This window comes from Silene latifolia, chromosome 2 (genome assembly GCF_048544455.1).
Source record: "Silene latifolia isolate original U9 population chromosome 2, ASM4854445v1, whole genome shotgun sequence".
Lineage (NCBI taxonomy): Eukaryota > Viridiplantae > Streptophyta > Magnoliopsida > Caryophyllales > Caryophyllaceae > Silene > Silene latifolia.
Genome location: NC_133527.1, coordinates 196,313,073 through 196,327,258, shown reverse-complemented (window position 1 = coordinate 196,327,258; position 14,186 = coordinate 196,313,073). Strand labels below are relative to the sequence as shown.

The window sequence follows — 14,186 nt, the reverse complement described above, 5'->3', positions numbered from 1 at the left end:
TAAGTTAAATATGCGATATAAAAAAACAGTCAGATATGGTTTAACTTCATGAGCCAAAAGGAATATCATTCAGTTATCGACATCTATTAAGAGTGGTTTGTCTACTACCGTGTCTAGTTAATTAACCATTGCTAGAGATAGAAACCGAGAAAGAAAAAAATAATTGTAAATTGGCGATCTAGATTGACTGACTCATTACATTATCTACTCTGGTTAGCTGTTTTAACATCCTCAAATTATTCAATAGTAATTTCTTATTTATAACACATTATATTTACGGTAAATTAAGTGATTTCGAGATTAGTGTGTTTTAGTTATGTAAAGATTACTCCAATTATTCTTGTATATAAAAAAACCATTTCAAGAAGCTTTTTGTTTTAGTGCACCTCTACTTTTAGAGTAAGATCTGATCTCCTTCCCACATGAGTACATGACTACATGAGTCATCCACCACATAAACATAGGTCATTTAATTAACATTATGAAAATCCCCAAAGTCAAGCAATTAATGATTAAATACATAATAGTCCACAACTCCATAGTCCATAGTCTTGTGTCCAAAGTAATGCAAGCCCATCTAACACTCTATCATAAAATTCAACCTAGATTACCAACCCGATAATTGGCCCAACTTCTTTCAATTTTTCTACAGAACATTGGCCCAAATTTTGATATCTACAACCTGCCTACTAAAGATCGTCGACAATTTACTAATTATCATCGACAATTTTAATGAACTTCCAAAACTGCCCCTCCCTCACACTCCCCCTTATATTTTTTTTTTTTTTGAAAGTAACCCCAGAGGGGAAAACTATATTGATTCTAAATCCCGATCCGCCAAACAGACAACATCCAACGGAATCGTTTCTGACCACGCACGTCGGCCCTCAGTCCACGGTCCGAAGTGAGCAAGTTTATGAGCTACCATATTGTTTTTCCTACGCGTAAAAGAAAAGCACACACTATGAAAAGAATTACATAATAAGTAAATGTCATCATAAACCACCGTAAGTCACTTCTATCCCTTGTTTTCCGCCGCAAAGCTTCAACCACCACCTTACATACGCTTTTCAACTTCGATGTTCACCGCTCGTTCAAGTGCCTCTCGCATTCCATGCCATATGCCCATTGCTTCCGCCATAGCCACACTCACCATCTCGTTGTTGCGTGACTGCACACCACCTTACTTTCCCATTGTCATCTCTACCAACACATCCCCATCCCACTCCAACACCGTCCAATACCGCCGCATCCACATTTACTTTCACACTCCCCTGCTTCGGTTTAGTCCAGACGCCCTCTTCCCTCCTCTCCTTCTTCTGTCCTCCCCTGTCTACACCCTCAAGCAGCAGACATTTGCATTTCCCAGCGGCTCCCTCACTCTTCGTACCACCCGAGCAAAGGCCTCCCCTTCCCCTTCGAACACCGCTTTGTTTCTATCCTCCCAGTTGCCCAAAGAAATCGTCATAAACTCCGTACACTCCCTCATTCCCATCCCCCTTAACATCTCCTCTGCCCAATCCCGTATTGTCCCAAACCCGACACCCTCCATTCTCTCCACACCCAAGTCATCCCATATTTCCCCCACCCCACCACAATCTCGCATAGCATGGAGACAAGTCTCCACACCAAAACGACATCGTGGGCAAGTCTCATCCGTCAATTCCATTCGGGCCGAAACATTTCCTCTCGTGGCAATAGCATCATTACATAATTGCCAAAAGAAGACCTTTATTCGGGGCAAACCGAGTGCTCCGTTTTGTTCCAAATCCACCGTGCTCGCTTGCCTCGATCGTCCTTCCTCGACATTGCCATCTCCAATAAGCCGTCGATAAGCCGACCTAACAGTGTAATGGCCATCTTTCTCTAGCTCCCAACACCATTCATCATTAGGTTTCGATTCACTGATTCGAATTTGTCGAATTCGATCACACTCAAACGGTATGAAAATGGATAGCAGCTTCTCCTCGTCCCACCTCAGTCCATCCTCGTGTAACAGCTCCTCGACCTTCATATCCATGTCATGGTTTCCTCGGGGAGTTAGGACCCGTCTGGTTTGGGTGTTGGGTATCCATGGGTCAGACCAGACTCGGGTTGACCTCCCATCTCCTATCCTTTTCCTCGCCCCTAGCAGTACCACCCTTCTAGCTGCCCACACCCCTCTCCATGAGTAGCTAGGTGCATTACCCAGATCCGCCTTCATGAAGTCCGTATTCGGGAAGTATTTGCCTTTGAGTACCCTAGCCATGAGACATTCGGGTTGTGTGATTATCCTCCACGCTTGTTTCCCCAGAAGGGCATCATTGAACTTCTCGAAATCACGGAACCCGAGCCCTCCTTCTCCTTTAGGGCGGCACATCTTCCTCCAAGCGACCCAAGGTATCTTTCGTTTCCCTCTTTCTGAACCCCACCAGAAACCCGAGACAAGGGATCTAAGCTCGTTGCAGAAGTTTGACGGTAGTTTGAAAACACTCATGGTATAGGAAGGAATTGCTTGGCCAACCGCCTTTATCAATGTCTCCTTCCCCGCCTTGCTGAGCATTAGACCCCGCCACCCTTGAAGCTTCTTACTTATTCTGTCTCTAATGATACTTGTGAGATTTTTCTTTGACCTCCCCACCACAGTTGGAAGTCCGAGGTAACGATCTTGTTCCTCCACAATTCGGACCCGTAGCACCTCATTAACCCGCTGCTTCCTATCCCAATTTGTACCCTTGCTAAACGAGAGCGTGGTTTTGTCGAGATTAACAAGCTGTCCCGACCCCTGTTCATATTGACGGAGAATGTCCCGCACTTTAGCCGCTTCACGTTCATTTGCTTTTGCAAAAATAAGACTATCATCGGCAAAGAACAGAAGCGAGATCATTGGTGCCGTGGGAGCTATTCTAACTCCGTGAATAGCTCCTTGTTCCACTGCTCTTCGAAGAAGGCTAGAGAGTACCTCCGCACAAAGGATAAAAAGATAGGGCGATAGAGGGTCGCCTTGCCTTAAACCCCTCTCAGGCTTGATAAATCTCGACTGCTCCCCATTTACTCCTATCGTATACGAGACCGTCGTCACACAAAGCATCACCCTATTTACCCATCCATGGTCGAAACCCATTCGCACAAGCACTTCCTCAAGGAACACCCATTCTACTCTGTCGTACGCTTTCGTCATGTCGAGTTTAAGAGCCATGTGTCCCCCTCCGCTCCTGTTGTTCTTCATGTGATGAAAGACCTCAAAGGCAACGAGCACATTATCGGTTATCAGGCGGCCTGGTGTAAATGCACTCTGGTTCTCCGATACTATTCTGTCCAAGAAAATTTTCAATCTATTTGCTAGGACTTTCGATATAATTTTATACAGTACGTTGCACAAGCTAATTGGCCGAAATTCCGACAATTTGTCCGGCGCCTTTTTCTTGGGAATAAGGACAATCTTTGTATGATTTAAACCATCCGGAAAATCAGCCCCATTAAGTATATTAAGTGCCATTCTCACCACTGAAGGGCCGACAATGTGCCAATACGTTTGATAAAACAGAGCATTCATCCCATCTAACCCCTGCTTTTAACGGTGCATTCGTTGCAAGGCTTCCAAAGACTTCCTCACTTCGGTATTCCTCGGTCAATATCAAGTTCATATCAGCTGTAACACGGCCTTCAATTCCTTCCAATAACCCCTCAAAGTTCCTCGGCCTGGATGACTTGAACAAATTGGAGAAGAAAACCGCAGCATGTTCAAAGAATGTCATGCGTTTTTTCGTACGACCTCCCCTGATCATCCACAATTTTTGATATAAAATTCCTTTCTTTCCTTTGGGTTGCTTTTCGATGGAAAAAAGAGGTATTTTTATCTCCGTCTCGTAACCAAAGCGCTCTCGAACGTTGCCGCCAAAAGACTTCCTCCTGTCGAATTAAATCTGCAATTTCCTTGAGAATTTTCTTGCGCTCATTTACATCCCTAACCCTTCGACTGCCCTCGTTAAGCGTTTTCAGCCTACCCCTCTTCTTTTTTAGGTCACGTACTATTTTCCCAATACTCACTCCTTTCCACTCCTGCAACTCCATAGCACAACGACGAATCGTTGCCATCATATCATCACTCCCCTCCATCCACGCTCGCTGAACCGCATCCTCGCACCCCTCCTCTCCTACCCAAACTTGTTCAAACCGGAATTGCTTCTTCTGCTTCACATTTTCCTCCCTCGTTCTTGCTAAGTGCACACAAATGGGGCTATGGTCTGACCACTCCCTATCCAAATGTATCAATTTCGAATAGGGGAATAAGTCCAGCCAGAGGTCCGTAACCAACGCTCTGTCCAGCCTGCATTGTCTATTATCGTCCCCTACCTGTCCGTTATCAAAGGTATACTCGTATCCCTCGAAAGGAATATCTCTCAGCCCACATTCATCGACTGCATCTCGGAAGTTATTCATTTGCCTTTGCTGTCTTTCACCTCCTAGCATCTCATTTGCATACAAAATTTCGTTAAAATCGCCAATACATATCCACGGGTCCGGTCCCTCCTCTCCCAACAATCTAAGCTGCTGCCACGACAACCATCGATCTTGTATGGCCGGCCATCCATAGAAGCCCGTCAACCTCCAATGCAAACTCTCGTGGCTCACCGAAACATCAATGTAGTGATTTGTGGCTGACCTAAGAACACAACTAACCCCCACCTTCCATAACAAAGCAAGACCTCCTGACCGACCAACACTATCTACCTCAACTCCTTCGTAACCATCCAGACGACTTCTCATTTTCCTCATTTCCTCCCCACTCAGCTTTGTCTCACATAGGAAAATAAAAGTCGGGGCCTCCCTCCGGACAAGGTGTTTAAGACCGCCTACCGCAGCGGGGTTGCCCAGCCCCCTGCAGTTAAGGCTCAAGAGTTTCATTGGGCCCGGCGGGGTTGAGCTGTCTCAACCGCCGCCTCAGGTGAACATACACCCATGTAACAAAGTCTTTTAGCATTTCCACCCTCACTGTCCCCCTCCCCGTCATCCTCAAAACCACGTTTTGCGTGAACCAGCACCAAACAATTCCCTGTCTCATTTGCCCCCTCCCCTCTTGCCAGTCGTGTCCATCGTCCACTACTCCCTTTATAGACCGTCCCATCTTCCCACTCCCCATCTTCTGTCAGCCTCTCATCCCCCATTTGAACTTCAACATCCACCATCTGACTCTCCTCCCCCTGATCATGAACCACTAATCCCTTTTCAGTCCCTTCATCCCCATAACTTTTTTCAACATTCATCTCCTTGCTCTGTCCATTGTTCTCCCTAGCACTCATTTCTGTGTTCAAGCCCTCCACCTCTCCTGTACCCACTTTCTCCTTTGGTCGGATAACCACCTTCTGCAGGCGTGCAATCATCTGCTCCACCTCTTCATCCGCTTTTCTCCTGCTTTCCTCGTCGAACACTTTACTCAGAGCTTTTGCCGCCATCGATGGTGTAGCTGGTTCAGTTTTCGTAACTTTCCAAGGCGAAGCACGCATCCATTCCCCATATTGTAATTCCCCCTCTTCATAAGGCCCCTCCTCACAGTCCTTTTCGCCATGCCCCACTATTCCACACCCATAACAAAAGGTCGGCATCCTCTCGTACTTGACACTAAACTGTGTAGCTACTCCATTGGGCATACGTATAGTAATGGCCCTTTTCAGCGGAACCCTAACATCATGAATGAAACGGAGCCTCACAGCTCTCTCAATCTCCGGAACTGAAACCTCATCTACACATATGTAGCTACCCAACTGCGCACCCATTCTCCTAAGATTTTGCACATTCGTTCTCCCCTTAATAGGGAGATCATAGATTCTGGCCCAGATAGGTACTAGATGAAGTGGCGTATCAGTTAATTTACCACTGTCATTCGGTTCGTTCAAGCTCCATATGAATTTATCAAAGTGCCATGGTTGCCCCGTCAACACCCTCTCCTTATCCTTCATATTTGAGAATTTAAAGATGAAGATCTTCTCTTTTGCATCAATCACATTCCCTACTATGGACCCTTTAGGGTTCCAAAACTTTGTCATGGAATCAATGGCCGCCTTCGTGTTTATAGCTTTGGACGCCCACAATTTACCAACCAGAATAAATTCAGCAACATTTGAACCCGACGGTTCACCCCCCACATCCCATACAAAACCCTCCCCATCATCATCATCTGTGCAAACCACTTTTTTCCCCTTATCTTTGTTCATGTCAAGTTTATCGAAGAGAGAGAAAAAAACCCAAGAACTAAGAAAGATAAAGAAGCAAACGAACCTCGTGAGAAAAAGAAGCGAAAACTAGCAGAAAAAACCGAACTCCTCGAGGTGGGAGGATGAGAACAGGGAAGCCCTAGGAGATCTCTACCAGGAAACCCTAGAGAGCACACATGAATTTTTGGGTTTTTAGAGAGATGTCTCCCCCTTATATTTTTCATATTCTTCAAAAATTAACCTTTCACACTTCCAAATTTTTTTTAAAAAAAACCGACTCACATAACAACAAAAAATCGTTTCAACCGCATCATTTCCGTCATCAAATTCAAACATTAAACAAGGTATGTGATTGTTATTATTTTTTTTTGAGTATTTTCTTAGTTTGTAAATTTGTGACGGAATTAGAATAGATGCCTTTATTGTAGACGGAATTAGGATAGATGTCTTGATTTGAATCGGATTTAGTCGTGTTTTGCAAAAAAACAATCGAGAAATTCAAAAAAAAAAAAAAAAAAAAAAAAAAAAAACATACCTGGGCTGGGACGAAGAACATTTTCGTCCAGATCCAGGCCCAGACGAAAATGTTCTTCGTCCAGTGTGGATCTTGGACGAAAAAACATTTTCGTCTAGGCCTGGACCTGGACGAAAATGTTCTTCGTCCAAGCCCATTTTCGTGTTTTTTTTTTCTTTTTTTTTTTGAATTTCTCGATTGTTATTTCTTTAAAAAAAAAAAAAAAACTTATTTTTCCGTCTTGTTTTGTTATCGTTATAAAATAATAAATTATTAATAATAAACCTCGTCTGTGCCGAATTTGTTGTAAATTTATTTATTTTATTTTTTAAAATTTTTAAAATTTAAAAAAACCGCCTCGTTTTGTTTTCGTAAAAAAATAATTAATTATTACTAATAAACCCCGTTCGGGGATATTTCGTTTTATTTTAATTTTTTAATTTACTTAAACTTATTTTTATAATTTCTTTTGTTTTATTAATTTAAGTAATCAATGCGTTTTTGTTATTTTTTGAATAGATGGCCGGTGGAGGAAAAGACCGTCACGTTCGAGCTCGAAATGGGCTCCAGTTTGAGTCTGAGGTTGGAGATGGTAGTACCCAGTCGTGGACTGCGGAGTAGTTGGAGGAGATAGGTGAGGAGGAGGCGGGTGCGGAGCGAGTGCGTAGGGTGCCCCGTAGACGGGATGAGGAGGGGCGTTTTCAGCGGATGTCGGATGGTAGTTCTAGTAGTTTCGTGGCTCCGAAGAAGAAGAAGTCGGGTAAGAATGTCTCTTGGTTGATTTTCGATCCTGTTCCGGGTGGTCCTCAGTTTCCCCACGTGATTCCCAGCTTTGGGTGCCACATTGCCAACACCTTATGGCCGACTCCTAATGAGGTCGGTCGACCAGTTTTGACGGGTTACCACCGGTTTGGTAAGACGAGGTTGTTGAGTTGTTGGCGACTACCTTCGGCCGTTCAAACTATTTATGACGGTAGTGGTCTTTCTCACCTATTAGATTTCATGGCCGAGCATTTTAACATGCCCCTTATTTCTGCATTCGTTGAGAGATGGCAACCCGACACCAACAGTTTTCACATGCCTTTTGGAGAGATGTCTATACTCCTTCACGATGTTGCGCAGATCTTAGGTGTTCGGGTTGATGGTAACTGTTGTAAGGTGGAGAATCTCTTCGTCCAACCCATTGTCCAACAGTTCCGTCTACAATCAAGGCATCTATCCTAATTCGGGAATCAACCGATAATAAAACATAAATTTTAGACAAAACTAAATTGTAAACTCACCTCGTTACTAGCTTCATTGTTGAAATCGTTGTTATAATCGTTCTCGTTCATGTTGTTAATTACAAATCCCGCTTTTTTTTTTTTTTTTTTTTGAAAAACCGTCTTTTTTTTTTGTTTGAAAGATTTTAGTGACACGGTAATTGACTTGTGTTTTAGTGAGACGGAAATTGACTTGTGTTTTAGTGAGACGGAAATTGCATTTTAGTGAGACGGAAATGGAGTTATGTTATGGAGGGCAAACTTGGAAATTTACATTAAGTGTCGACGATATATAGCAGGACCCATCTACAAAGCCTTTCTCCATTGTAATTCAATTACTCTACCTTATAACGGATATAATTGTATTAAAACGGGTCAAATAATATCTCAATTCACGATTTGTATGGACGAGTCATGAGGTAAGTATCTTGTTAATCTCTAGGCATTTTATTTTTGTCTCATCTATCATATTTGACTCATGCTTGTGATGGATACTTCCGCTATTAACAAGAATTTGCGCCAATTTTCCAAAAACCTTAATCCCCAAATACCCGTCCTAATTTATTTTTAATTTTCAATCAATCAAACTCATACAAAACCCTTTTTAACTTCAATATCCATGATCCTTCATCCTCCAAAATCAATACAAGTGGGACGGCCGAAAACACGACTGACTATGTTTGGGCCGGGCCAAAATGGAGGTTGGGCACGATAGGCCGGGACATAGGCCGACACGACACAACCCATTGCCAACTCTAACTGTGTACTGTCCACAAGGTCCCCTTCTTGGCAACTATTATTGATTGCATCCACCACCTTCGGTGAATCACTTTCATGAATTATCTATTTCAGATTTCCAGACCCATGAGTCTACCGATCTCCAATTCATACCTGACTGTTGTTGGAATTATTGCTTCAAAAAAAGCTCTTATTATCCCACATTGGTATAATCGTTGGGATTGTTGGAAGTGTTGGAATTTTATGTGGGTTTTGCACAATTTTCATGTCTGATAGTTCAGTCTTCTATGTTGACTATTGCGGTTTTCCCATACGGATGACTCAGTCTTCTAAACTGGGTGTTGCCTTCTCTATGCTAATTGTTCGATCTTCCAAAAAACAATTTACAAGACATATTTGATACGCCTCTAGAATCCTTCCTTATATACCTATAAATACTACCTATTTTGTCATTCCAAAACACACAACATATTCTCACATCTACTCCAACCCGACTCAATGCAGCGGGAATCAAGAGGCGAAAATCAACCCAACTGAAACATCCCAACTCAATCCACGAGATTAAATTTAGTTGGGCTTCTTCTTCAAAACCCAAAACAAAGATTTAGGCCAGCCTAGTAGTCTACTACTCTGCTCCTTATTCGGACCAAAATTAGAAGCTCGAAGAATTATTCCCTTCTTGTAGCACAAACAAATTAACAAAACTTCTCAAATCCCAACCAAAAAAAAGGAAAAATCAAAAACGAAGAAATGAACAATCTACGGCTTCTCAAAATGCGCAATGTTCTGCACACTACTTTCAAGAAATCTTCGCCGTCGTTTTCGTCGATTTCCACCGGAAAATCGTCGCCTTCTACGGCGTCCGCCGCCTCCACCGCCGCTGATTTCGTCGGAGATGATGACTTGGATGACGTTAGTGTTATGAATGTACGGACAGTGAAACCTGCTATGTTGCCTTCTCTCCTTCAGCCACGCGTCGTCGTTTTTGACGGTGTTTGTCCTCTCTGTCATTCTGGTACTTTCTCCATTTATGTCATTTTCTTTGAATCATTCGGAATAATATTCGTCGACTTTAACAGATTGTTTACGTTTGATTATAATACTCCGCTCGAAAGAATAAGAACGTAAAGATTGAATACTGTCAAATTATGCAGTTATATACTAGGTGTAATTTAGGCATTTTAATTTGCAGTATTAATTGTGTTCGTATTTTATTAGCATATGATTGTGATGTGAAAATGTGATTATAAACCATAGTAATTAATTCTTGATGTTGTTGATTTAGAAGTTGTGAATCGAATTAGAAATCTAGAATTACAAGTTTTGGTTTCATGAATGAAATTGTTTGTCTCTGAATGAGTTTTGGAGGAAAAAGGAATCGGAAGGAAAGAGTCTAACAAATCAGAATGAATTAAGATAGTTAGGGATTAGTAGGAGTTGTAAACTAGCTGGAGATCATTGTTTTAGGTATGAAGTATGAAGTACTCCCTCCGTCTCAATCGTTTGTTTACCTTTGATTAAAGTAGCTCTCACAAAGAATAAAGGAGGTACACACTAGTTAATGGGATATAGGGAGTGTTATATATGCGGAGGCTGGAGGTTATTGTATTTGAGGCGGTCATTCGGGTGGAATATATGGACACTAGAAATGTATGCCTTGGTTTTGCGCTTCAGAACCTTGCTCAGGATACAAATGCTTGTTGAAACATTTTTCCCTAACAAAGAGGACGGATGAAAGTTCAGTTACTCTTGCGATTAAGTTATTAACAAATTTACAGGATGAGCCGATGAGCCAATGCCAGGGTTATTTGTCCCCTATTATTTGTCCATTAAAGTTAAAGTCAGGGTTTAACTCCATAAGTAGTACTCCATGTAGTCTCATTTACCTTTGAGTGAGTATTTGTGTAATCACAGATTGGCAGGGGTACAAAGTCCCATTATCCAGTCTCTGCCATACAAACATGTCTCACACGGAAACGTGAACTATTAACTGATATAGACAAGAAAGGTATACATAAACTATAGGATGAGATAGACAAGTAGAATCTTTGAAATGTCTAGGGAGATGTCCTTTGAAGATGTGATTCATAGGGAACGACACGATTGAATGAAAGACTGCTAAAATGATCTGGTTGGAGATAAAATGGAAGTGATATCCAGAAGTCATTGACTATTGGAAACTGGAAAATGTCTTCTAAGACAATGGATGAATGGTAAATTTGTAGCTGGATGAAGGGGTTTTTCTTAACTTCTAGGCACTGGTTTTGTATGTTATACTCCCTGAGACATTGAAGACGTGATTGCTCAGTGCGTAGTATTTTTTAAACTGTTTTGTTTACATATTTCACGTATATACTATGGAGTTCATACTAGGAAGATGTAAATGTAACTTACATCTCAAGCTTATGGATTTCGTGCCATTATGTCCACAGGTGTGAAGTGGGTTATCAAAGCTGACAAATATAGAAAGATAAAGTTTTGTTGCCTTCAGTCTGAGACTGCTGAACCTTACATGAAGCTTTGTGGTGTTGATCGGGAGGATGTACTTCGCCGCTTTATATTTGTTGAAGGCCTAGGCCAATATCATCAAGCTTCTACAGGTTAGAAACTTATCTATTGGATTTTTGTTTCCCTGTTAAGCCTTATCTATTGGATCGACATCTGGAACTAGTTAATATTTATTCATGGAGTACTTGTTTTCTGGCATTTTCCCATCTCTTTTACTATGTGCACAGTTTTCATAGCAACTAGTTTCGTAATTTATATATTACGACTTCATAAATTATGTATTACCTGCGTTCTTCTTATATGCTTTGAATCTTTGATATGGAAGTGCGGTGGTGGCAGGGGCGGATTTAGGGCTAGGCTACTCGGGCTGAAGCCCGAGTAGTTTTTGGGGGAAACAATATGAACTATATCTTGTATTGGAATATCCGTCTTATTTAGGTGGTGTGGTGGTTAGATTCTCACTTTTTGCACAGACAATCCGTGTTCAAATCCCATGAACGAACAAAATATCTGCCTTTTTTAATTTGTTTATTCCTACTTGTTATAAGAAGTGAAGATTTTTTGTGGAATTTCTTTCTTTTATTGGCCGAAGCTATTTATCTTTTTATTTTCATTACTTGTTTTTTCTTCCCCATCCATCATCAATATATGAAATTTTTTTTATGGAGTACTGTACTTCCAACGTCTTCCATCATTACAATAATTTATAGGCGCCTAATTTATATATGTTTTTTAAAATTTTCTTCGTATGATTTTGATAAATGTTTACATTATTTTCAAATTGGAGTATGAGTGTGCATCAATTTAAATGAATTTTTTTAGAAGAATTATAAATTAGTTCCATTCAACATAAATAGTACAATATCACTAAAAATTAATGACGTGTGCTTAAGAGCTTTTTTTGCTCAAAGATTACGAAAGTGACCGTGAATATCCGTTAAAAACATTTAGAAATTATCAGTTTACCATGCCTCATATTTTACTTTATATTTCAAATCTGAATTATTTTTCTATTATCCCATAAAAAATTTAAAATCTAGCCCTAGGTAGTTTGAATTTGAATTCCTGGATCCGCCCCTGGGTGGTGGTTATGTTATGAATTATGTGCTGCTGTGATGATTTTAATGTGTCCTGAAAATGGATAATTCTAATCATACATTTCAGCATTTGTGCTGCTTGAGTGTCTTGCTCCTTGGTCTTGTAGTTGTGTCGATTAATCTGTTTGCGGGTTGTGAGACAATTTGCAAAGCTGCAGAAGTGTCTTTGATTATATAGTTGGAATACTATGCTGTAAATCGGGAAAAAAACAAACATAATGTGGGTATCTCAGATAATTATCTGGGTCTTTCAGTCTTCTAACATTCTTCTTGGAGGAATTTGGTAGATGTTCTTCTATGAGCCGTTGATTTGAAATTAGTGGTTTGTTTTGTTACTACAGTAGGAGGGCCGAGAAAGGGAGTGATCCATTTTTCCTTTCCTGTTCATTTGCTTTCCCTTCATGTTCCTTCCAAATTCCTCCATCAAAATATGACGTTAAGAAAAACGGATCGTTCTAGTCATTTATTTCAGCATTTGTGCTGGTTTTGAGTGTCTTGCTCCTTGTTCATTGGTTGTGTAGTCGTGTCGGTTAATTTGTTTGAGGGTTGTGAAATAATTCGTAAAACTGCAGAAGCGTCTTTGGTTATATAGTTGGAAATTTGGAATATTAGTTGCTGTAAATCGGAAAAAAAAACCATAATGTCAGTCTCTCGGGTCTTCTAACATTCTCTTTGGAGGAATCTGGTAGATGGTCATGTATGAGCCGTTAATTTGAAGTAGGGGTTTGTTTTGTTACTACAGTAGGAGGGGTGAGAAAGCAATTGATCCATTTTTCCTTTCCTGTTCATTTGCTTTCCCTTCATGTTCCCTCCGAATTCCTCCATCAAAATATGAGGTAATGGAAAGGCTGCAGGGGAACATGTACATCTATGGAGCGCATGCGATACTCTTTGGTCGTACTAAACTAACCATTCTTTGTGGTCTTTGTTAAATCTATATCTTCGACGTAGTTATAATGTGTAGTCAATTTAGTGATTATATTCATACATGCGATACTCTTTGGTCGTCCATGCACTGTCAAACGAGTTTCTTAATGTCTCAAGTGGATTTTTGCAGCTGCATTAAAAGTGGCTTCGTACTTGCCATTGCCCTATTCAGCATTGAGCTCTCTGATGGTGATTCCCACTCCAATGAGGGATGTTGTTTATGACTACATTGCTAAACGACGCTATAACTGGTTTGGTAAGAAGAAAGAATGCCTTGTTTTACATGAGCCGGAAATGCTTGAGCGATTTATTGACAGGGAAGAGTTATTGGAGCGTCAGCGCCATCAGTCAGATATATAATTTGTTCTGTTTTGCCCCTTCCTCCCTTCCTGAAGTATCTAGACTTGTATAAATTGTAAAGGAATGTCAACATGAAAATCACTTATAATGGCGAGTTCTTTTGTTAACACGAGCCAAAGCTTTCGATAAGTTGGAGAAGTATTCAAGTTTTTCTAATTGATGTACTTCGAATTTGAACGTTGTATTTTGATGCTCCGTGGCCCGTCCTTCTAGTTAACTGAGACTTTCTGGGCTTATCATTACTGCCTGTATGGAATGCTCTTAGGCTCATAGCAGCCATGGATATGTTTCTTGGGCGTTTTAGTGATTATACTGAATATCTTTGGTTGCTATGCTTAATTTTTTGTCAAGCATAAGTCGGAATTTGTATTCAAGTTTTTTTTTGTAAAATGTACCCAGCGGAAATTAGACAAGTCTCGAGTAAAGGGAAAAAAAAGATAGCAGAGATTGGCTATCTGATGTTATTACTCAGACATGGTGGTTCAATTTATAATTACAACCAGGAAAAACAACACAGTTCGAAATAAGTTAAAATCAACGGCGTTACCTGGCGTCACCTTGACTCAAACCGGAGGGCGGAGACCTT

At 40.9% G+C, this 14,186-nt stretch overlaps 2 protein-coding genes across 2 annotated transcripts; one reads left to right on the top strand and one right to left on the bottom strand.

Moving 5' to 3' along the window:
- Nucleotides 1-3,723: 3,723 nt before the first annotated feature.
- Nucleotides 3,724-4,749, bottom strand: LOC141641926 (uncharacterized). Its single transcript, XM_074450567.1, has one exon. It carries the CDS (start codon nt 4,747-4,749, stop codon nt 3,724-3,726), a length of 1,026 nt encoding a protein of 341 aa, XP_074306668.1.
- A 4,598-nt stretch (nt 4,750-9,347) lies between these two features.
- Nucleotides 9,348-13,950, top strand: LOC141644245 (uncharacterized). The gene is made up of 3 exons (XM_074453713.1): nt 9,348-9,723; nt 11,141-11,308; nt 13,371-13,950. Exons 1-3 carry the CDS (start codon nt 9,459-9,461, stop codon nt 13,598-13,600), a joined length of 663 nt encoding a protein of 220 aa, XP_074309814.1. The 5' UTR covers nt 9,348-9,458; the 3' UTR covers nt 13,601-13,950.
- The last annotated feature ends 236 nt before the right edge of the window (nt 13,951-14,186 follow it).